We start from the raw sequence: 24,586 nt of genomic DNA on the forward strand, positions 1-24,586 counted from the left end.
AGTGACCTGATTACAGTAGATCTTCTGCATTGAACCCCGACATTTAGACTGCTGGGAGGGGACATACCCTGGAGAAATGAGGAATAACCGCGGAAGTCGGTGCTGAATTACCAGTTCCCTGGTGGTGAGTCGTTTCAGAGGGCACCCCAAGAACACAATCCACAATACTGGGGAGTAGTGCCCCCCGGAGCTGCTAATGCCCCTGGTACCGGTAACGCGGGGGAGTATGGGGCGGGGTGTGGGGGTGTTCCTGGACCTCACGGAAAACACCGAACTGATTCTCCCGCGCGCTGCTTTTCTGTACCAAAAAAAGATGCATAAAGGGAGCTTGCAAGAAACCCTCTGCTCTGATGAGTGTGGAAAGTGTCTCTGTCTGTGGTGAAACGGATTGACAGAGACCAATCATCTACGCGAAGGGCCAAACACAGGAACTTCGGTGCACTCCAAAGGCAAAAAAGAACGCTGCTCATGTTTGTGAATAATACTGTTGTCAACATCATCAATAAAGGTCTAATTCCAGACCGAAGCATCGCTTCCGAATAGTGTTTGTCTTCAAAAACACTTAGGGAGATGAAAGAACACAGCGTCCAGCAGTGAAAACGAAGTTTGATCTGTGGCTCGGATTTGCGACCCCGGGGGGGGGGCTCTTCTCAAAGGACTTTGCCACTAATTGCGAGGCACGTCTTTCCGACCAGGAGCTCCCAGGGGCACTTTCATGTGTCCACAAAGCCTTTCCCCGAGGGCCCCGTGACCTTGAAGGGGTCAGTGTTCACCTTTGGGACTCCAGCACCGCGGACAGCTCCAGAGCTGCCTGATGCTACACTTGGCTCCGATGGGAGTTTGTCCAATCACGGGGCGTTGGGTACCCGCCTGCGGTGGGGTACAAGGTTCCCTTTCTTCTGCTTCCACGAGGTTGTAGTTCGGAAAAATCATACCAGTTCTGTTGAAATAAGTTCGCTTTTGACCTGATTTCACTAATGTTCAGGCAGGTTCCTGAGCCTCTGACACGCTCTTGCTTAGAACAGGGGGCCACCAAGAAGAGGGTCGCAGGGCTAGTGCTTAGAGGTAGGTTGTAAGACATGTCCTTTCTCCATTCCTATGGATTACACTAGAAGCTGTTTGGTTCACCGAGGGGGTTTTTACCCCGGCTTATTTGTAATTCAGGGCACTGGGGAGGTTTTAACTCCAGTTTGTCCGTTTCAAGATGTTCCAGTGTCCAGGGGTACAGAGAGTGCCTGTCGCACATGCTCACAGCACATGGGGTGGGCACCAGCCCAGGCCAGGAAGAGAGAGTCAGAGAGAGAAGGTACAGGGTACACGTTTCCTCAGGGTTCCCAAGGCCAACAGTGTGAATCAATCATTGTGTGTCCACCAGGCCGGTCCACCACCCGGACAGCTCACCTACTCTTGATCTTGGAATGCCCCGTTTATCTAGATGATCCATCTCCACCGTGGCTTGTGATGCTCTGTTGATCCAGATGGTTCATCTCTACCGTGGCTTGTGATGCTCTATTCCAGATGGTCCATCCTGACCGTGGCTTGTGATGCTCTATTCTAGATGGTCCGTCTCCACCGTGGCTTGTGATGCTCTGTTGATCCAGATGGTTCATCTCTACCATGGCCTGTGATGCTCTATTCCAGATGGTCCGTCTCCACCGTGGCTTGTGATGCTCTATTCCAGATGGTCCGTCTCCACCGTGGCCTGTGATGCTCTATTCCAGATGGTCCGTCTCCACCGTGGCCTGTGATGCTCTATTCCAAATGGTCCATCTCCACCGTGGCCTGTGATGCTCTATTCCAGATGGTCCGTCTCCACCGTGTCCTGTGATGCTCTGTTGATTCAGATGGTCCATCTCCACAGTGACTTGTGATGCTCTATTCCAGATGGTCCATCTCCACCGTGGCTTGTGATGCTCTATTCCAGATGGTCCGTCTCCACCGTGGCCTGTGATGCTCTATTCCAGATGGTCCGTCTCCACCGTGGCCTGTGATGCTCTATTCCAGAATGTCCGTCTCCACCGTGACCTGTGATGCTCTATTCCAGATGGTCCGTCTCCACCGTGTCCCGTGATGCTCTGTTGATTCAGATGGTTCATCTCTACCATGGCTTGTGATGCTCTGTTGTTGTAGATGGCCCATCTCCACCGTGGCTTGTGATGCTCTATTCCAGATGGTCCGTCTCCACTGTGGCCTGTGATGCTCTATTCCAGATGGTCCGTCTCCACCGTGGTCTGTGATGCTCTATTCCAGATGGTCCGTCTCCACTGTGGCCTGTGATGCTCTATTCCAGATGGTCCGTCTCCACCGTGGTCTGTGATGCTCTATTCCAGATGGTCCGTCTCCACCGTGGTCTGTGATGCTCTATTCCAGATGGTCCGTCTCCACCGTGGCCTGTGATGCTCTATTCCAGATGGTCCGTCTCCACCGTGGTCTGTGATGCTCTATTCCAGATGGTCCGTCTCCACCGTGGTCTGTGATGCTCTATTCCAGATGGTCCGTCTCCACCGTGGCCTGTGATGCTCTATTCCAGATGGTCCGTCTCCACCGTGGCCTGTGATGCTCTATTCCAGATGGTCCGTCTCCACTGTGGCCTGTGATGCTCTATTCCAGATGGTCCGTCTCCACCGTGGTCTGTGATGCTCTATTCCAGATGGTCCGTCTCCACCGTGGTCTGTGATGCTCTATTCCAAATGGTCCGTCTCCACCGTGGCCTGTGATGCTCTATTCCAGATGGTCCGTCTCCACTGTGGCCTGTGATGCTCTATTCCAGATGGTCCGTCTCCACCGTGGTCTGTGATGCTCTATTCCAGATGGTCCGTCTCCACCGTGGTCTGTGATGCTCTATTCCAAATGGTCCGTCTCCACCGTGGCCTGTGATGCTCTATTCCAGATGGTCCATCTCCACCGTGGCTTGTGATGCTCTGTTGATTCAGATGGTCCATCTCCACCGTGGCTTGTGATGCTCTGTTGTTGTAGATGGTCCATCTCCACTGTGGCTTGTGATGCTCTATTCCAGATGGTCCGTCTCCACCGTGGCTTGTAATTCTCTATTCCACATGGTCCGTCTCCACCGTGGCTTGTGATTTCTATTACCCTGGCAGAGATCTTCACACAGAAAATACAGGGGTGGCGAGGGTGGAGGTCTCTGCCCTTAGGTTAGTGAATAGCATTTTGTAGTAAGTGAATGAGTAGTAATAACATAATGCTACTTCACATACTACCAGTGTATTAACAGTGCATTAAATCTCAAATTATATTTGGCTGTCAAGAATTCATTTTTCTCCATCCTCATGGAAACACAGATAGTGCTAGATAACAAAGTCATCTAGCTGTATTCACCTAGCAACAAGCAAAGATACAGTTAATGATGCCTTCTAGCACACCCGAATAAAAACTGGAGCCAACATCTGTTTCCCTGAGAGCTTCAGCTGTTTGAAAGACCTCATATTGTCAATTGTTTAAAAAACTGCAGTAAGAGTTGCGGAGGGGATGCGGGCTTTGGGTCAGCCCCATCAGCCATCGCTTGTCATGTGTTGTAGTGGTTACCATTGATTGGATGGATGGGGCCATCAAACCCATGGCATTTCATGGTGAGTACATTGTACTATTTGCGTTTCAGTTGGGCTCGGTGATGGGCTATTAATTAGTCCTTTTATTTCACTGAAGAAGCGACTTGCAGTGTGGCTTGTAATTGAGCGCCAGAGTTTGTTCTTTGATGCATTTACTTTGCTGAAACAATGACCCTTTAATTGCTGGCATTGGCTTTTTGTTTAGGAAGTGTTTTTTAGATGGCTTAGCCTGTCGTAAAGACACAGAGCTGTGCTCTAATCGGCCGTGCACGGTCATTTGTTGTACTTTCCTGTCAAATGCATATATCTTAAGGATGCAATAAAAGTAATGCCTGTTTCAAAAGCATCTATGTGCACTATGCAGTAGGGTGCAGTACACCCCTCTTAAGTGCACATCTTACACCACAAACTCCATGTTCTGAATGCCTTTCATAGCAGTCTTCTTTGAGGGTATACATTAGTACTGCTGATGACGTCTGTTCAGCCCTACTATAAGCTCTGACAGTGTCGTAGCTCAAGATATTAATTCATTATGGGATTTTCTTCCTGTGCCGGAAGGGGGCAAGAAACTCAAAGTCACCCAATTATTGCCTAACACTTTAACTAACAAAATGTGACACCCATCGGCTTTGCCAGTGTTTGTTTCCTGCGCTCAACTGCGACTGCGGTGAGGTTCACTAACGCCCCCTGTGTTGGGTAGTGGAAAAGCTCACAAATAGATATCATGAGTACACAGGGTTTCTTGGTGTGCTGCACGCAGCGCCCATTCTTCTAGAATCCCGTGCTCTCCATGCCACTGGAGTAAAGCTATCCTGGCTGATGACGGCTGAAAGCCTGAAACCGGTCCTAGGATGCTTGATTCCAGTCCAGGGAGGATCTTGCTTGGCAGTTCGGGCTGGACTGTTCCCATGAGGCACAGGGTCAAGACTGATTTGCATATGGCCGTGTCTGAACTGGGGTCGCACGGTGAGCAATAAAACGATGGATTTAGGCTCAGATTTCTGTACTGGGGTGAATTTATGACATTGTTCTGCATTCTGTCCATCAACTGTGGTTTTTGCATTCTTCTAGAAGGTCATCATCTTTAGTAGGGCCAGTGCACGGTTTGGGCTTATTTCACACACATTTAGTTGGGGTTCCCTTCTATTGTCCCATCCCAATGAGTTGCATTCGTTGAGGCGCTCTTTGTGTCCTATTCTCTTCCAATAAATACTCACTTTCCCCTCCTCTCTTCCTCAGATTCGCGATGGTAACCTCTGGCACCCGGCCGTGCCGCAGAAACCCTTCAATGGCACCCCGTTTTTAGAGGATAAAGCACCGTCATTGAAACCAGATGTCCCTTGGCTCGGACATGCAAGGCCACACTGCGCCTTACTGGTAAGTGCACTCTTCGATGAGCTACATTACCGCAAGTGTTGTACCTCTGGTGTTTGCGCCACGCTGTAGGCACTTCTGGGTGCCCTTCTAGAGGGCGTTGATGGATGTCACTTGCATGAGGTCTTGCTTAGGTGGGTCAGGCTCACAGATGTACTTCCAACATGGCTGCTCAGCCTGAGCATGAGATATTGTGGAGGAGTGTGAGGCTTGTAGTTGTATTGTGGAGGAGTGTGGAAATAGATGCAACTGCTCGTGTTGATGCAAAGTTGACATGGGAAACATAATGGATTGAATCTTTCGATACAGTTCTGCCCAGAGTGTTAAATAAACGATAAGATAAACGATAAGAGTAGCAACCGTTGTATCGATCAACAATAGAACTAGAAAAGTTGCTATTTTTTGATGTGCAGAAAATTTGCCTATCTATCAAAAGAATTACTGAAGGAAATCAATGCCTTCAATCAACGTGACGTATAAAGCGCGTAGTGGTATGAGTAAACGCGAAGTGAAAGAAAAATGTTGGCTACAGATGAAATATCAGGAAGCAATGAATATTTTGTGTGAAACTTTTGAAGTAGATGTGTTTGTTATTGATTGCACTTATCTAAGTTTGTGAATTTGTAAGTGTTTTTTGTTGGTTTGGTCTTGCAGAAGGGCTCTTGAGCCCCCGGTGAAGCATAATAAAGGCAAAATGCATTGAGCTTTTTATAAGACATACCGTATACTCATATAAAGAGCAATGTATTTTGGGAGGGAATACAATGATGCATGAATATAAATAAACAAATCATTTTTCATGTAGACCTGCTGGGTCGATTTCTTCTCAAGTTAAACTGCCTGAGAAGCTCTTCATGGCTTGGCCACTGCTGAAGTGGTGCAGTGGGATAGATGCATTGTTTGTCAAAGTAAGGACAGTGAAATTAATGGTAGTGGTCAACGTAATAGGGTAGAAGTACCCGCATCTCAAGCTAGTGTAGAGCAGCGAGCCATGGAATGGGGAACGACAATGGTTTGCGGGTTCTAGGTTCAGACCGCAGACAGGCCAGATCCAATCATAGCTGAGAGTGAGGTGGCAGTCTGATATCTGCTCTTGTAGTTGGGTTGAGTAGAGTCAACAGAAAACAGATTGTGTGCCAAGGAGAAGGCGATTCTGTTGGGGGAGGGGGAGGGTTCCTGCACTATCTTGGCTTTGGACAGATGAGGAGAAACCCAGATCAACACAGGTCCCGCGATCCCCAAACTGGGCGCGGTGGTGGCCAAAACTTTGAGGTCAGCTGTGGAGGTGTCTAAGGAAAACGAGGATGGTAGAGGGATGGGTGTTGTAGGTGGAGAGAAACAGGGTTGGCATATGGGTGAAGTTGGTCTTAGTAGAATACAATATGTAGGACACGACGGAGTGGTTCTTAGTGGATGCTAAAATCAATTTTCCTAGAAAGGTCGGGGGAAGGAGCCATTGTTGGTGTGCGGAGCATGTGTTAGCTCATGTAGTTTAACTGCTGGAAACACTACTACTGTTGTAAGTATGTTTGCTGCTACTGAATACCTAGGAGTTGGGTGTGTTTGTGGAGTGCTAACAGGATGTGAGGATTAAAGGTCTGTAGTGAACCAGTGGGCTTGACCTCAGGAAGGGTGGGAAGGAAGGGAACTTAAAACAATCAGCGTAGAGGTGCACTGCTTATCACTAGAGCTGTGACTTGGTACAGAGTCGCAAAAAACACAGTTGATGGACAGAATGCAGAACAATGTCTTACATTCACCCCAGTACAAGGATCTGGGCCTAAATCCATCGTTTTTTTGCACTCCACACCACCCTAGGTCAGACAATGGCTATATGCAAATCAGCCTTGACCCTGTGCCTCATGGGAACAGTCCAGCCCGAACTACCAAGCCATGTCTTTCCTAGACCGGAATCAAGCATCCAAGGACCGGTTTCTGGCTATCAGGGAACTTAAAACAATCAGCGTAGAGGTGCACTGCTTATCACTAGAGCTGTGACTTGGTACAGAGTCAGCCCGGAACCAGTAGCTTGAAAGCCTGACTCTCGTATCTCCTGCCTTGTTACTCTGGCAGTCTTTGAGCCTTGGACACCTTGCCGCAGAATAGTGTTTAAGTGCCGGCTCACTTACAGTGTATATGCTAGCCTCTAGGTTTTGATGCGCTTGCAATGTTATCCCAAGTAGTCTGTTGGTCTTGACTTGCTCGCGGTGTTAGTCCTCTAGCCTTTGAGTCGTAATTTGCTTGGTTTCCTTCTATTGTTGTTTTTATGTTTCCTCTTGTTTTGTGGCATTGTTACTGCAGTGGTCTGAGAGTCTTGCTAAGCTTGCAGTCTTATCCTTGTAGGTTTGAGTCTTGGTTAGCTTGCAGTGCTGCCTGTAGCGCCTTTGAATCGGCTTCAGTTGTATTGTTACTCGAGTAGTCATCACATATTGGCTCCCTAACCTTATTTCGATAACATTTCTTTGAGTCTTGACTGGCTAGCACTATTGTTCTACCAAGCTTTGAAGTTGGCTTGCTGGCAGTCTTTTCTGGAATTCTTTACGCCTTGACTTGCTAGCAGTCCTTTATAGGCGCTATGTAAGGTTTGTCTTGCTTGCTATCTTTCCCTGTCAGCTTTTAAGTCTTGGTTTGTTTTCTTTTTTAAAGCAGTTTCTTGGCACATTTGCAGTCTTTTCCAGGCAGTCTTTCATTCTTGGCAAGCATACAGTTCTTCCTAGGCAGTTTTTAAGTCTGAGCTTGCTTGCACTATTTTTGAGGCAGTCTTTAAGTATTAGCTTCATAATAGTTTTTATCATGCAGGTTTTAACTCTTGGCGTGCTTGCAGGCTTTCCAGGCATTCTTTAAGTCTTGGCTCACTTGCTCTCTTCCCAGGTAATCTTTAAGTCTTGGCTTGCTTGCAGTCTTTAAATAGAGCCTTTAAGTCTTGCCTTGCTCACAGTCTTCAAATGCAGTCTTTACGTCTTGGCTTTCTTATAGTCTTTCCCAGGCAATCTTAAGTCTTTCCTGTCTTGCAGTCTATGTAGGGAGTCCATGAGACATATATTGCTTGCATTCTTTCCCTGGTAGCCTGAGCCTTGCTGGCTTGCAGTCTTCCTAGGATGTTTTTCAGTCTTGTCTCACTTGCAGTCATTCCCAGGCAGCCTTGGCTTGTTTACAGTTTTCCAATGCACTGTTTAAGCCCTAGCTTGCTTGCAGTAGTTCCCAGGCATGGTTTACGTTTTGGGTTTCTTGCAGTCTGTCCCTAGTAGCCTTTGAGACTTGCTTCTTTACAGTCTTCTGAATCAGATTTTAAGTCTTGGCTTCTTTGCAGACTTGCCCAGGCAGTATTTAAGGCTTGGCTTGCTTGCAGTGTTACATAGATAGTCTTTAATTCCTGGCTTGCTTGCAGTTCTTCTCATGCACTCTTTAAGTCTTAACTCTCTTGCAGTATTTCCCAGGCAGTTTCTAAGTCTTGGCTCACTTTCAGTCTTTCCCAGGCAGTTTCTAAGTCATGGCTCACTTGCAGTCTCTCCATCGTAGTCTTTGATCCTTGTTAACTTGCAGTCTTTCTGGTTTAGTCTTTAAGTATTGGCTCGCTTGCATTCTTTCTGAGGCAGTTCTTCTGCTATTGCAAGCTTGCAGTCTTTCCCAGGCAGTCTTTAACTATTAGCATGCTATTGTCCTTCCCAGGCAGTTTTTAAGTCTTGCGTCGCTTGTAGTCTTTCCCAAACAGTCTTAAGTCTTGTTTAGTTTGCAAGATTTCTATAGTAGCCTTTGAGCTTGTTCACTTGCAGTCTTCCTGGCAGTTTACAGGCTGAATTTTGTGGGCAGCGTTTATATATTATCTCCCTATGACACATCCCAGGCTGTCTTTAATTCTTGGCTTGCTTGTAGTTCTTCACAGGCAGTTTTAAGTCTTGTTTCATTTGCAGTCTTTTCCAGGCAGTCTTTAAGTATAGGCTTGCGAGCAGCCCTTCCCATGCAATCTTTAAGTCTTCACTTGTTTGCATTCTTTCCCATATGGCTTTTGTGCCATGCTCGCTTGCAGTCTTTCCATGTGTTTTTCACGCCTTGGCTCTCTCACAGTCTTTCCAAGTCTGTTTTCAATTCTTGGCTCGCTTGCAGTTTTTCTCCTGCAGATTGGAAGTCTTGGCCCGCTTGCAGTCTTTTATAGGTAGCCTTTAAATATTGGCTTGCTTGCAGTCTTTCCCAGGCAGTCCTTACGCTATGGCATGCTTGCAGTCTTTCTCAGGCAGTCTTTAAGTCTTGGCCGGCTTGTATTTTTTTCCCAGCCTGTCTTTAAGTTTTGGCTCGCTTGCATCCTTTTACAGGCAGTATTTAATTGTTGGCTCACTTGCAGTCTTTCTCAGGCAGCCTTAAAGTCTTGGCTCGCTTGCATCCTTTTACAGGCAGTTTTTAATTGTTGGCTCACTTGCAGTCTTTCTCAGGCAGTCTTTAAGCCTTATCCGGCTTGTATTTTTTTCCCAGCCTGTCTTTAAGTTTTGGCTCCCTTGCATCCTTTTACAGGCAGTATTTAATTGTTGGCTCACTTGCAGTCTTTCTCAGGCAGCCTTAAAGTCTTGGCTCGCTTGCATCCTTTTACAGGCAGTTTTTAATTGTTGGCTCACTTGCAGTCTTTCTCAGGCAGTCTTTAAGCCTTATCTGGCTTGTATTTTCTTCCCAGCCTGTCTTTAAGTTTTGCCTCACTTGCATCCTTTTACAGGCAGTATTTAATTGTTGTCTCACTTGCAGTCCTTACCATCCTGTCTTTAGGTCTTGGCTCACTTGCAATCTTTCCCAGACTGTCTTTACGTCTTGGCTCACTTACAGTCTCTTACAGGCAGTATTTAAGTCTTGGCTCACTTGTATCTTTCCCTGGCAATCTCTTTCTTGACTCACTTGGAGTCTTTCCCAGACTGTCTTTACGTCTTGGCTCACACACAGTCTCTTAGAGGCAGTATTTAAGTCGTGGCTCACTTGTATCTTTCCCTGGCAATCTCCGTCGTGGCTACTTTAGGTCTTGGCTCACTTACAGTTTCTTACAGGCAGTATTTAAGTCGTGGCTCACTTGTATCTTTCCCTGGCAATCTCTTTCTTGGCTAGCTTGCAGTCTTTTCCAGACTATCTTTACGTATTGGCTCGCTTACAGTCTCTTACAGATAGTATTTAAGTCTTGGCTCACTTGTAATCTCTCCCTGGCAATCTCTGTCTTGGCTCACTTGCAGTCTTTACCAGACTGTCTTTAAGTCTTGGCTCACTTACAGTCTCTTACAGGCAGTATTTAAGTCGTGGCTCACTTGTATCTTTCCCTGGCAATCTCTTTCTTGGCTCACTTGCAGTCTTTCCCTGGTATCCCTTAGCCGTGGCTCACTCGCGTAGTACCACTGCTAGGTAGCTTGCAAAGGGCACTTCGCAGCAGGAATATAGGATTAGATTCTGTTCTGGAGATTGTCTCTTGCTAATAGAAGTGCCCAACCCCACCCCCTTTCTCTCTGCAGTTGTTAATGCATCAGCCAGTGCAGGCCACTCACATTAAAAAGAAATTCAATATTGATCTGGCTTGTAAGGCATTAATTTGCTGAACAGTTGGGGGTAGTGCAAGCTCCCCTTAAAGGGGCAGCGCCTGCGATAGACCAGTAGTGGTGAACGAGTGAGAGTATCTTTGCTTCAGCATCTCGCCTCATCGCTTGTAGGGCTGCCTTCCTATTGGGGGCACTCAGTGGTCTTGCACTGCTGCAGGCTTGCTTCACAAGGTAATATCCACACGGGGATCTAGGGATCGGCCCAACCAGGTGCGTACTGCTCCCACTCTATCCTGCAACTCACACTGAAGTACACCTGGTATGGTCACAACAATCAGGCTAACCACTAGTTTATAGCCCAAACTGTTTTGCATGTTGATGAACGTGTGTGTGATGGACCTGCTCAGAAGGGAGAAATCCTTCTTTAGGACGAGAACTCTCACTCACCCAAGGGTGACATGCTTCATCAGTGGGTCCCCTCCCCACACCCGGACTGTGAATTCCATGGTGTGGGTTAAAACTCCCGTAGTCTGAGAAGCTGAGGTGTTTTGATGAGCGATGGATTGAGGTCAGTGAGGGACAGTGTGCAAGTGAATATACAGTGTGGTGACCGTTAAAACAACCTCCAGAGGGACAAAATACCTTTATTCCTTAGGTCCACTGGGATAGATCTAAAAAGAGGACCAGGTTGTAAACCATATATAACCCTCTCAATGATCAACATGTTTCGGCCTGTGACTGGTGCCCAGAAGGGGTTCCAGGGCATTCATCAGGACCCAAAATGTTAGTCACTCTGTTTGCAGTGTTATAAGTATAAAATATACTGTCCAGCCAGAGATCAAGGTGGCCGCAATGATGATGGCCTGCGTGTGTTGAGGGTCCACTATCTTTCTAGTAAATCAAAGAAGAAAAAAATGAATTGGATCAAAATTGCAAGTCATCTATATACACATCACTAATAGGTTTTCAAGTGTGCATTTCTATACATTATATACTAATGACCATGCCAGGTCTTTCCTGGACTGGATTTTTATTACAAATGTTGGGTAGAATGTACACTGTTCTTAATGGATTGGTTTAGATAATCTGTGGTGTATTTTTCCTGTGAGTTTCAGGGTTTGCAAACAGTGTGGTATAGAATGAACTCTCTCCATAAAGTAAACACTGTTTATAGTACTTGGTTCTCTTCTGATATCAACATTATTTCTTAACATGGCTTCAGTGTGTATCAGGGGTGTGATCTATATGAAAGCTGTCCCTAGTAAGGCATTTGTTTTGGAAATGGCATTCCTTATTTTGGCTTTCTCTGATCAGTTGTATACAGATTGTTGACTGTACACAAAGATGGTTTCCTATATATGTCTGGTTGAGTGCTAGTATGGACAATGCTACATGTAAAACCATAGCAATGTATACAGCAATATGTGGGGAAACTATGGGCCCGATTCACAGAACTAACTTAAGACAAAATCCCAAACATACTACTTTTGGTATTCACAGAAGTTATGATTTTGTGACAGGTTTGTCTTAAGACAAACTTAAGACAAACTTAAGACAAATTTAAGACAGACTTAAGGCAGACTCAAGACAAACCTAAGACAGACTTAAGACAGACTTAAGACAAACTTAAGACAGACTTAAGACAAACTTAAGACAAACTTCAGACAAAATCCTAACTTAAGTCTATCTTAAGTCTGTCTTAAGTCTGTCTTAAGTTTGTCTTAAGTCTGTCTTAAGTCTGTTTTAAGTCTGTCTTAAGTTTGTCTTAAGACAAAATCCTACCTTCAGTGAATACCAAAAGTAATAAGTTTAGGATTTTGTCTTAAGTTAGTTCTGTGAATCGGGCCCTATGTTTGGATGACATCATCAGTGATGTTATCAATGATATCATTTGAGATATCTCAGTGATGTCATAATTGATATCATAGAACATGTCATAAGTGATGTCATATGTGAGGTCATAAGCAGTGCACGGTGGAGACATAAGTTACAGTTAGTGTTACTAACTATAACTGCTGAATATCTGTGGATTTTTTTCATTCAAAACATGAATGTTATCACTAAGAAATTCATCTAACTATAAAGTTACTTTAGGCTTTGTTTTTTTCAGTGAATGTCAAAGGTTTTTTTTAAACGAAAAGAGATAATTTTACTACACCTACCTATAAGGTCACTTTAACCTATGTTTTTCAGTGAATTTCTAGGGGTGTTTGTTAAAGTAAATTAATTCTTTTTGTGAGTGTTTGTATGATAGAACAACTGTATGATATATATTGTGTTCAGACAATATTTTAGTAAAATAATATTTTGTTTTATTGTAACAAAACAGGGTATGGTTCATAGTTTGCAAAATCTTTGTAAAATCTCTGTGAGAATTTAACACAGAAATACTTAAAAAGAAATTTTGTATTTGGTCAGTTCTTTGAACTTTGATATTGTGACGTGTCGCCAGCAATGTTTTCTGAGGTGTCATTATTCTCACAAAAGGATCGCAAGAAGTTCGCAGGGCACTTGTGAGATCGTAAAGTTTTACATTTTATTGTCATCTGTTGCATATGGCTCTTTATCATATTTTCTGTTACTATTTAATAGCAATCTATAATGCAGTAGTAAATAAAAAAGCTGGATATTTATTAATATTTTTTTTAAGTGTTCACTCTTGCGAGACGCTTACGGGAGCTGAATGCACAATCCCCTGCATGGACTCCAATAGGACTACGCTTCCTATTCATCTCTCGCTAACCACTTGTGAGATCGTACATTAAGAATTGAGTTAATGAAAGTGTTTTTCTATAATTTTGAATAATATAGAACAATAGACATGTTGTGAAAAGTATCAAAATGAATTGTGCACAACACAAAGGCTAATTGTCAGAGCCACCCTATTACAACATTATGTGCTCTCACAAGAGTCTCCCGAGCTCAGGCATGCAAACTATATCTATTGCATAATAGCTCGGTATCGTAGGGTGTGAGTATTAGATTGTGCAAACACACAAACCTCTGTAATTTCTTTTGAGATAGATTTTCTGTGCACCACATTTTTTTTGTTTTTACAATATCGCGAGAGTCTTGCGAGATCGTAAACAGTCTTAAAGAACAATTTACACTTTCCTTCCTTACAACACTTATTCCTATTAGTTCCCACTACCAGGGTGTGGGGAGAGAGTGGCTTCTCTGCTGATGCTTCTCACAGTATAACAGCAGTGCATAGTAGGGTGTGAGGAGAGAGAGAGATTTTCACTAACACGCAAGGCTACAAATGTGTATAGTAGGGTGTGGGGAGAGACAGTCTCTTCACTAACACCTTTCATCAAGGTTTTGTGTACCCCTCTACTTTTTTATGATAATGCAAGAGTCTTGCAAGATCGTAAACTTTTTTTAGAGCAAGAATTTACACGTTATTTTATTACAGTACTTATGTCTTATATTCCCTATTAATAGGGTGTGGGGAGATAGTAGACTCTCCAATAAGACCTTTTCACAGTATGACACCTCTCCACAGCCTAGAAACAGTGTATAATAGACTATGGGGAGATACTACCTCTCCACTGAGACCTTGCATGAAGGTTACCAGTGTGTAGAGTAGGGTGTAAAGAGACACAGCCTCTCCACTTACACCTTTCCCCAGGCTCAGCAGGTTGCATAGTAGGGTGTGGTAGGTACTCGCCTCACATGTAAGATCTTACTATTCCATAGTAAGCATAACTGCCCTCTCCACTGAGCCCTCTCCCCAGAGAAATAACCATACAAATTAAGGTATGGGAATGGATTTGTAGGGCCGGTCACAGCTCTCCCCAGTATGACAGGCATATACAGTAGTGTGTATGGAAACATTGTCCTCTCCACTAAGACTTTTCTCCAGGACAACATGAATGGCCAGTACGGCAAGCAGTGGCCTCTCTGATAACACCCCTCTCGCGAGCAACAGGGATATGCAGTGATGTCTGGTAAGGGAGTGACCTGTCCGCGAATACATCGTAGCAGAGTGGGAGGTGTCTCTAATAGGCTTTCAGAAAAATGTGTCTCTCTGCTCATTTCTCTTCCCATGCTAATAGATATGTTTAGCAGGCTGTGGGGAAGAACTGCCCTGTCTGCTGACAGACCTCTCTTGCAAGATGAATCTGTGTAGTACAGTGTCGGGAGAGACTGACTCTCTCCCGTGACTTGTGTCTTGGATGATGGGTGTGCCGATTAGGGTGTGAAAAGGGCCCTACCTCTGTGGTCATAGCTCTCCCCAGGATGACAGATGTACAAGTAAGGTGTAAGGATAAAATTACCTCTCTGCTGTCTGTCTTACATAACAACTATAGAGACTATGGTATGGAAACACACTGCCCTGTCCGCAAAGACATCTCCCCAGAGTAACATGTGGAAAGTAGGCCGTGGGTAGAGGCTGCTCTCTTTGCACATACCTCTCTTCATAGACGTGAATATACATAGTAGAGTATGAAATGGAGTATCCTTTGTGTTGAAAACTGTGTCTTGCACAACTGGTTACCATATCTGATTGTGGTGACATACTCACCTCTCTTTTCAGATATCTCCCAACGGTGACAGAGACATACGTGATACTGTGTGCACAATAGCTGATAGTAGTGCGTATTAGAGTATGAAGACGTACTGCCCTTTGCGCCTATACCTCTCTCATATATCAAAAGACCCCATACTACAGAGTGGGCGATGACTGATCTCTCTACTGACACCTCACTGTTGCATGACAACTCGTCATAGCAGCATAACAAAATAATTGGCTTTTCCATTATCAAGTCTTTATGGGATACATGATGTGCATACTACCATAGAGACACATATACATGCAGCAGCATATTTACAGTCCATGACGATGGAACTGCCAGTTTTGGTGAGTATTGCAATACTATAGTACAATTTAAATCTATAATAAATATTAAACAAAGAAATCAAAAGTAGCTTAAAACTTTTTCACTACAACAAAATAATGTATTTTAATAACAATACAAAACTACAACAAATATATTGCAAAACTATATGAACAAATATTAAACAAACAAAACAAACAACTAAATAACATAACTTTTTTTGACACTCATCTGCAGGTGCAAATGTCTTCCCCATTTTAGCTTTATTTTCCTACTGGATTTTTATTCATGTAGCCCTTCTTTTCCAGTCTTTTTCCGCCTTAGCTCACCAAAGAGTCTTCAGTTTCACGTATATATTAGCAGGCTATGTGGCAAGAACGTTTCAGCAAAGCACCATATCTATAAATTACAGTTCACAAAGCATTGCTCGTGCGGAGTTAGCTTGTGCTGCTGAACTGCACAACTGTTAAGTCACTGCCACATCTTTCCAACCTGAAAGCACTGTTCTTCGATATGTAGTTATTGTTGAACAGCACAATAATCCTGCTTGCGTTAACAAGGCTCTTTTTTGCTGCTTATGTAAGCAGATAATTATTTAATCAGAAACAAACTTCAATTTTCCTCCTATATAATACAAGATAACAAAAAAGATATACGCTACATTCTGATCAATAATTTAAAACAGTGATATATCACTTTATTCTCTAATCTTTACTACATCTTTCACCTGCAATCACATATTTATAGCTAGTGCACCAGTAACAATGTATTCCTTTTACCTAAAAAATGCCACACCCTTAACCAGTCTATTTTCATATTTTTGCAATTAAAGTTGAACGTGCCATGAACTCTGCTTCCATAACAGTTTCTAAAGTGAAACAATCATCTTGACACACCTTTGCTAACACTCACCACAGTATTTCACTCTAAAAAGGTCAATATCACCACTCCAACATCACAGAGGGCTGAAATATATATACAACGAGGTTCATTAGAACAGTAGAGCTTGCATTATTATATTTTTTGTTTTATAATTTATGAAACAGTATTTCCTTTACTTCCAAGTACATTCATTTGAAATACTTAATTTTTTCATAAGTTTATCTAGGTTCAACAACATTTTGCAGTGTTTGCTCCATGCTTGCACTAGCTGAGATAGGGGTCGTTGACAAAACTCTTGTGGGACATCACACTGAATTCACAATCTGATACCCGCAAGCTTACACAGGTAGCCCTGGCTGCTGCGGACCTTTTGAAGTCTGCTTTGCCCCCGAAAAGTCCAGCAAAAGCACTGATGAAGCACGCGAGGCTCTAGTCGGCTCATGAGGATTTATGCTCTATTAGCATCAAGAAGCTCGCTGACCTGAAGATTCCTCTATATCAACCATCTCCTCCGGAGTACCTGTCACTTCCTATCAACTACAGCGTAAAGTCCTAAGTAATGCGCTTGAGGTTTGGCCTAATACCACTCAAAGCATACAGGTACGGCCGTTTGACTGCACTGTGGACATTTTATTTAGGGGCTGTGCTTATAAGCAGGAGACACTTCTACACGTTTTATCCTTGTGTCCTTTTTTAACACCTTGCGTGCGGCGCCGATTCTCCCCCGGTGCTGAACATTCCAATCGCGGTTGTGGTCATGACGGAACGGTTCCGTCCTGAGCACAGCGCGACCGATGCTCATGACGGAACCGTTCTGTCATGAGCATCGAAGGGGTTAAGCTCAATCAGACATTATTATCTTTTTGCAAAACAGCTGTTATTGCACGCCTGAAGGACGACTCGTGTCAATTAACGGCAAGATTTATTACGTTTATGGCAAACGCCTTCTCAATGCTTAGTAATAATAATAAAAATAATAATAAAAATGTTACTTGAGAGCAAAGCCCATAACACTATGTTGGGCATTGTCCCCTCCAGAGGGATTGGGCGACCTTATTGTTAATTGGAACCTGTATGTCTTGCACTTTAATTCTGGTATATTCAGGCAAAGGGTTCTCTTGCCTCCGAAGGCTCTGTGTAGCACTCGCACTTTTATTGTACTTTTTTTTTGCTTTCCTGCAATCTCCTGTGGCTGTTATTATGAAAGAGGCTTTTATCTGACATATTCTTAATTTTGTGATAATGTGTATTTTGTCCTATTAATTACATCTTGCTGCATGATAAATGACCTCTCATCGCTGCTATTATGAATGGGGTTTTTTAGCGGCTAGCTTTTAACTTATTAATCATGTGATAGTGTATACTGTGTATGTGTCATTAGTATATTTTGTAACATGCAAAAGACTGCTTTTTAACTACAGGTGATCTATTTATTGTGTTCGCTATGATTTTATTAATCATTCTAATTGGAATAAAGTGAAACTTAAAAGTTAATTTTATAACACAATCTGCAAACCTTGCTCAACATTATAATATGAACCTCTCAAAAGCTATATTAACACATCGACACCTCCCCAATCAGCTTTCACTTCATAAACATGGCGTAGAATACATTTATCAACATTAAATATTACACTTACTGATAGTTCACAACAAAATATATAAAATATATTATTAAATACTTGAACTTGAAGTTCTTTCTTTAAAGTAGATGAAAATACCAGTCTCTTTTGGCTCCACATAAATTCACTGCCGCTGAGCACAACTCAAACAGACTTCCTTCTGCTCTGAAACACCAATAACATCTCTATTTTTGCACCTAGTCACAGCACAGCATTTCTTCAATCAGACACTAAGAATGGTTACTATTGGTTGAGCCGTAGCCTTTTTTTTTTACTTCTCCCCACACGATCTTGTGACACTCTCACAGGAAGGTGAAATACCTTGTGGCATGCGTAGAGAGATCGAACAAATTGTGGCTCGTGAGATCGAACAAACCCCAAACTGCAAGCTTCATTTTCTGAAGCTTGCACACTGCTCTCACAAGTCTCTTGTGAGATTGCAACACAAATGTAGGACAATAATAGTATATGGGAGGGACAAGCCTATCTGCTGACAACCATCTCTCACATGATAGTTCTGCATACTAAGGTCTGAGGAGGGTCTACCCTCTCCTTTTTAAGCTCTCTCTCAGAAGACATGTATGCAAAGTGGGCTGTGTGGGTGGACTGGCCTTTTCACACCTCTCTCTTAGACGACGGGTGTGTGCAGGAGGGTGTATGAGGATTGAACAGCCTCTCCACTGAGACATCTGTCCCAAATGATGGGTGTGCGTGGTAGGATATGTGGAAGAACTGACCTCTCCTTTCAGACCTCAGTCTAAAAATGATGGGTGTGCATAGTAGTGTGTGGGGAGAGACTGCCCTCTTCTGTCAGACATCCCTCTCAGATGACAGATGTGCATAGTGGGGTGTGTGAATGGATGGACTGGCTTCTCCTGTCAGACCTCTCTCTCAGATGATGGTGTGCGTAGGAAGGTGTCTGGATGGACTAGACTCTTGTGCCAGACTTCTCTATCAGATGACAAGTGTGCAATGTAGTGTGTGGGGTGAGACTGCTCTCTCCTGTCAGATGTCTCTCTCGGATGACCGGTGTGCGAAGTAGGGTGTGTGGATGCCGAAGAGCACAAATAGTAGACAGCGATAAACACCATCTCCAATAAGCCTCCCTCGTAGACAAACAGTTGTGCATACTACAGTGTATTCAAAGATTGCCTTCTTCTTCAACTTTTCATAATCCAAGATGAGTCTAGCAAGGTCTCAACTTTTATTGAAAATAAGAATTAACCATCTACTCATCACAGTACTTATCTCTTACGTACTCACTCTCAAAAATAAGGGCCACAATATGCATCCCTACTAGCAGAGTGTATTGAAAGCACATCCACTCCTTTTTGCTATTCACAATCCAGCAAAAGTCCTGCAAAATGTTAAAAAATATTATACATATATTATCTTCAAGTGGTTCTTCCCTAGACACCTCCTTTCTAAATCTAAGAGGCTGACATGCCTTTCTGCAGCCCTTTTGTATAGCTTTTTTTGCTTAATTTTCACGACAACTCCAACTTTTCACAGTAAACAGCAATGGCAGACATTTTATTTCTAACATTCCAACAGCCAGCCAATCAGAATGCTCACTCTCGTGGGACTGACAGGTGCCTTTTGCTCCCTCAAGAGCATGAAGGCTCACGGGAAAAATGGACCTCTCGGCCAATCATAGGGTTACATTTTTTATTTTGCGTTTTCGCGAGCGGCACGTAGGACTATTGTGAGCCCAACTGCCAAAATAAACTATTTTATTTCACCCTTCATTTCTCAAAAATGACGGCACATATTTACATCAAACTTTGCACCAAATCACAAAAGGCACAATCTGTGAACCAAGATGTAGCTTCCTGCTGAATTTGGTGAAATTCCGTTCCGTTTTTGCTAAAACCTGTCTAAAAGAAGTCTATAGAAAATGAATGGGGATTTAGCGTTTTGCGTCCCACCTTTTTTCTCGAGCCTGCTTGATGGATCAACCCGAAACTTTCCAGGTAGGAGCTGAGGTGGATGAGCATTTTTTGGGAAGGTTTCATAGCGATTCGTCAAACGGGGCCAACGTTATTAGCAAACCAAAAAACACTCTTGCCGCGATTCATAAAGGTAAACTAAGACGAAAATCTAACTTTACTACTTTCGGATTTGCACAAATACCTGATACTTGTATAGCGCACTACTCACCCGCAAGGGTCTCAAGGCGCTTGTACGAATACCGCAGTGGAACCCATCCTGGCTTTCCCTGTGAGGCGTCCACTCCTGGGCACCCCCAAGGTGGAGGCCAGGTATCCTTAGCATTGTGGGGGCCGTTGTGGAGATTAAGCAAGCTATTGCCCAGAGTTGCAGAGTGGGACTCCATGATTGGAATAGGCACCGAGGCGAGAATTATCAGGTCCTTGGAATTTTGAGCCCAAGACCCGCCGAGGCAGGGAATTGAACCCTGGTCCCGAGCTGGACCTCTGCATCAGGGTCTGCCGCTCTAACCATTGAGCCACACTTCTCCACAAAAGGCATTAACGAGCAGTAAAGTTAGACCTTTGTCTCAGTTTTGGTCTTATGACCAAAACTTCAGTTTAACTACTACACGTGGGGTAGAAGGGGACTGTGAAACCAGTAATAATGGAACAGAAAATACACGTGGGGTAGAGTGGGACAGTGAGACCAGTAATAGTGGAACAGAAAATACACGTGGGGTAGAGTGGGACAGTGAGACCAGTAATCATGGAACAGAAATACACGTGGTGTAGAGTGGGACAGTGAGACCAGTAATCACGGAGCAGAAAATACATGTGGGGTAGTGCAGGACAGTGAGACCAGTAATCACAGAACAGAAAATACACGTGGGGTAGAGTGGGACAGTGAGACCAGTAATAGTGAAACAGAAAATACACGTGGGGTAGAGTGGGACAGTGAGACCAGTAATAGTGGAACAGAAAATACACGTAGGGTAGAGTGGGACAGTGAGACCAGTAATAGTGGAACAGAAAATACACGTGGGGTAGAGTGGGACAGTGAGACAGTAATAGTGGAACAGAAAATACACGTGGGGTAGAGTCGGACAGTGAGACCAGTAACAGTGGAACAGAAAATACTCCTGGGGTAGAGTGGGACAGTGAGACCAGTAATAGTGGTACAGAAAATACACATGGGGTAGAGTGGGACAGTGAGACCAGTAATAGTGGAACAGAAAATACACGTGGGGTAGAGTGGGACAGTGAGACCAGTAATAGTGGAACAGAAAATACACGTGGGGTAGAGTCGGACAGTGAGACCAGTAATCGTGGGACAGAAAATACACGTGGGGTAGAGTTGGACAGTGAGACCAGTAATCACGGAATAGAAAATACATGTGGGGTAGAGTGGGACAGTGAGACCAGTAATCGTGGGACAGAAAATACACGTGGGGTAGAGTGGGACAGTGAGACCAGTAATCGTGGAACAGAAAATACATATGGGGTAGAGTGGGACAGTGAGACCAGTAATCACAGAACAGAAAATACACGTGGGGTAGAGTGGGACAGTGAGACCAGTTATCGTGGAACAGAAAATACATGTGGGGTAGAGTGGGACAGTGAGACCAGTAATCACAGAACAGAAAATACACGTGGGTTAGAGTGGGACAGTGAGACCAGTAATCGTGCAACAGAAGATACACGTGGGGTAGAGTTGGACAGTGAGACCAGTAATCGTGGGACAGAAAATACACGTGGGGTAGAGTGGGACAGTTAGACCAGTAATCACGGATTAGAAAATACACGTGAGGTAGAGTGGGACAGTGAGACCAGTAATCGTGAAACAGAAAATACTCGTGGGGTAGAGTAGGACAGTGAGACCAGTAATCGTGGGACAGAAAATACACGTGGGGTAGAGTGGGACAGTTAGACCAGTAATCACGGATTAGAAAATACACGTGAGGTAGAGTGGGACAGTGAGACCAGTAATCGTGGGACAGAAAATACACGTGGGGTAGAGTTGGACAGTGAGACCAGTAATCACGGAATAGAAAATAAACGTGAGGTACAGTGGGACAGTGAGACCAGTAATCTTGGAACAGAAAATACACATGGGGTAGAGTGGGACAGTGAGACCAGTAATCACAGAACAGAAAATACACGTGGGGTAGAGTGGGACAGTGAGACCAGTAATCGTGGAACAGAAAATACATGTGGGGTAGAGTGGGACAGTGAGACCAGTAATCACAGAACAGAAAATACACGTGGGGTAGAGTGGGACAGTGAGACCAGTAATCGTGGAACAGAAAATACACGTGGGGTAGAGTGGGACAGTGAGGCCAGTAATCGTGGGACAGAAAATACACGTGGGGTAGAGTTGGACAGTGAGACCAGTAATCACGGAATAGAAAATACACGTGGGGTAGAGTGGGACAGTGAGACCAGTAATCGTGAGAGAGAAAATACATGTGGGGTAGAGTGGAACAGTGAGACCAGTAATCGTGGGACAGAAAATACACGTGGGGTAGAGTGGGACAGTGAGACCAGTAATCATGGAATAGAAAATACACGTGGGGTAGAGTGGGACAATGAGACCAATAATCACGGAATAGAAAATACACATGGGGTAGAGTGGGACAGTGAGACCAGTAATCATGGGACAGAAAATACACGTGGGGTAGAGTGGGACAGTGAGACCAGTAATAGTGGAACAGAAAATACACGTGGGGCAGAGTGGGACTGTGAGACCAGTAAAAGTGGAACATAAAATACTCCTGGGGTAGAGTGGGACAGTGAGACCAGTAATAGTGGAACAGAAAATACACGTGGGGTAGAGTGGGACAGTTAGACCAGTAATCACGGATTAGAAAATACACGTGGGGTAGAGTGGGACAGTGAGACCAATAATCGTGGAACAGAAAATACACGTGGGGTAGAGTGGGACAGTGAGACAAGTAATAGTGGAACAGAAAATACACGTGGGGTAGAGTGGGACAGTTAGACCAGTAATCACGGATTAGAAAATACACGTGGGGTAGAGTGGGACAGTGAGACGAGTAATCACGGAATAGAAAATACACGTGGGGTAGAGTGGGACAGTGAGACCAGTAATCGTGGGACAGAAAATACACGTGGGGTAGAGTGGGGCAGTGAGACCAGTAATCACGGAATAGAATATACACGTGGGGTAGAGTGGGACAGTGAGACCAGTAATCGTGGGACAGAAAATACACGTGGTGTAGAGTGGGACAGTGGCACTCTGTGGTATGCCTACTCTGAAGTAGGTATCGGTCTCTGCAGTGAGTCTACCCTGATGTAGGTACCTCTCTCTGCAGTGTGCATACCCTGATGTAGGTATCTCTCTCCGCAGTGTGCATACCCTGATGTAGGTATCTCTCTCCACAGTGTGCATACCCTGATGTAGGTATCTCTCTCCGCAGTGTGCATGCTCTGATGTAGGTATCTCTGTATGCAGTGTGCATACCCTGATGTGGGTATCTCTCTCTGCAGTGTGCATACCCTGGTGTAGGTATCTCTCTCCACAGTGTGCATACCCTGATGTAGGTATCTCTCTCCGCAGTGTGCATGTCCTGATGTAGGTATCTCTCTCCGCAGTGTGCATACCCTGATGTGGGTATCTCTCTCCGCAATGTGCATTCCATGATGTAGGTATCTCTCTCCATAGTGTGCATACCCTGATGCGTGTATCTCTTTCTGCAGTGTGCATATCCTGATGTAGGTATATCTCTCGGCAGTGTGCATGCCCTGATGTGGGGATCTCTCTCCGCAGTGTGCGTACCCTGATATAGGTATCTCTCTTCGCAGTATGCATACCCTGATGCGTGTATCTCTTTCTGCAGTGTGCATACCCTGATGTGTATCTCGCTCTGCAGTGTGCATACCCTGATGTGGGTATCTCTCTCCGCAGTGTGCGTACCCTGATGTAGGTATGTCTCTCTGCAGTGTGCATACCCTGATGCGTGTATCTCTCTCTGCAGTGTGCATACCCTGATGTAGGTATCTCTCTCCGCAGTGTGCATACCCTGATGTAGGTATCTCTCTTTGCAATATGCATACCCTGATGCGTGTATCTCTTTCTGCAGTGTGCATACCCTGATGTAGGTATCTCTCTCCGCAGTGTGCATACCCTGATGCGTGTATCTCTCTCTGCAGTGTGCATACCCTGATGTGGGTATCTCTCTCCGTAGTGTGCATACCCTGATGCATGTATCTCTCTCCGCAGTGTTCATTCCCTGATGTGGGTATCTCTCTCTGCAATATGCATTCCCCTATGTAGGTATCTTCGCAGTATGCATAACCTGATGTAGGTATCTCCATAGTGTGCATACCCTGATGCAGGTATCTCTCTCCGCAGTGTGCATACCCTGATGTCGGTATCTCTCTCCATATTGTGCATACCCTGATGCGTGTATCTCTTTCTGCAGTGTGCATACCCTGATGGGTGTATCTCTCTGCATACCCTGATGTGGGTATCTCTCTCCATAGTGTGCATACCCTGATGCGTGTATCTCTTTCTGCAGTGCGCATACCCTGATGCATGTATCTCTCTCTGCAGTGTGCATACCCTGATGTGGATATCTCTCTCCATAGTGTGCATACCCTGATGCATGTATATCTGGCTCGGATTCACCCTGATGTTGGTATCTCTCTCCATAGTGTGCATACCCTGATGCGTGTATCTCTTTCTGAAGTGTGCACACCCTGATGGGTGTATCTCTCTGCATACCCTGATGTGGGTATCTCTCTCCATAGTGTGCATACCCTGATGCGTGTATCTCTTTCTGCAGTGTGCATACCCTGATGCGTGTATCTCTCTCTGCAGTGTGCATACCCTGATGTGGATATCTC

The 24,586-nt window shown here is 44.5% G+C and overlaps 1 protein-coding gene across 7 annotated transcripts in view; it reads left to right on the forward strand.

The window, feature by feature from the left end:
• RIMBP2 (RIMS binding protein 2) overlaps nt 1-24,586 on the forward strand; it is a 1,349,166-nt gene that overhangs the window by 341,272 nt on the left and 983,308 nt on the right. For all 7 annotated transcript variants that reach the window (XM_086942673.1, XM_086942667.1, XM_086942669.1 and 4 more), the window contains exon 3: nt 4,809-4,946. In XM_086942673.1, coding sequence (XP_086798799.1) covers nt 4,809-4,946 — 138 coding nt within the window. The remainder of the gene's footprint in view (nt 1-4,808; nt 4,947-24,586) is intronic.

This window comes from Lissotriton vulgaris, chromosome 11 (assembly GCF_964263255.1).
Source record: "Lissotriton vulgaris chromosome 11, aLisVul1.2, whole genome shotgun sequence".
Lineage (NCBI taxonomy): Eukaryota > Metazoa > Chordata > Amphibia > Caudata > Salamandridae > Lissotriton > Lissotriton vulgaris.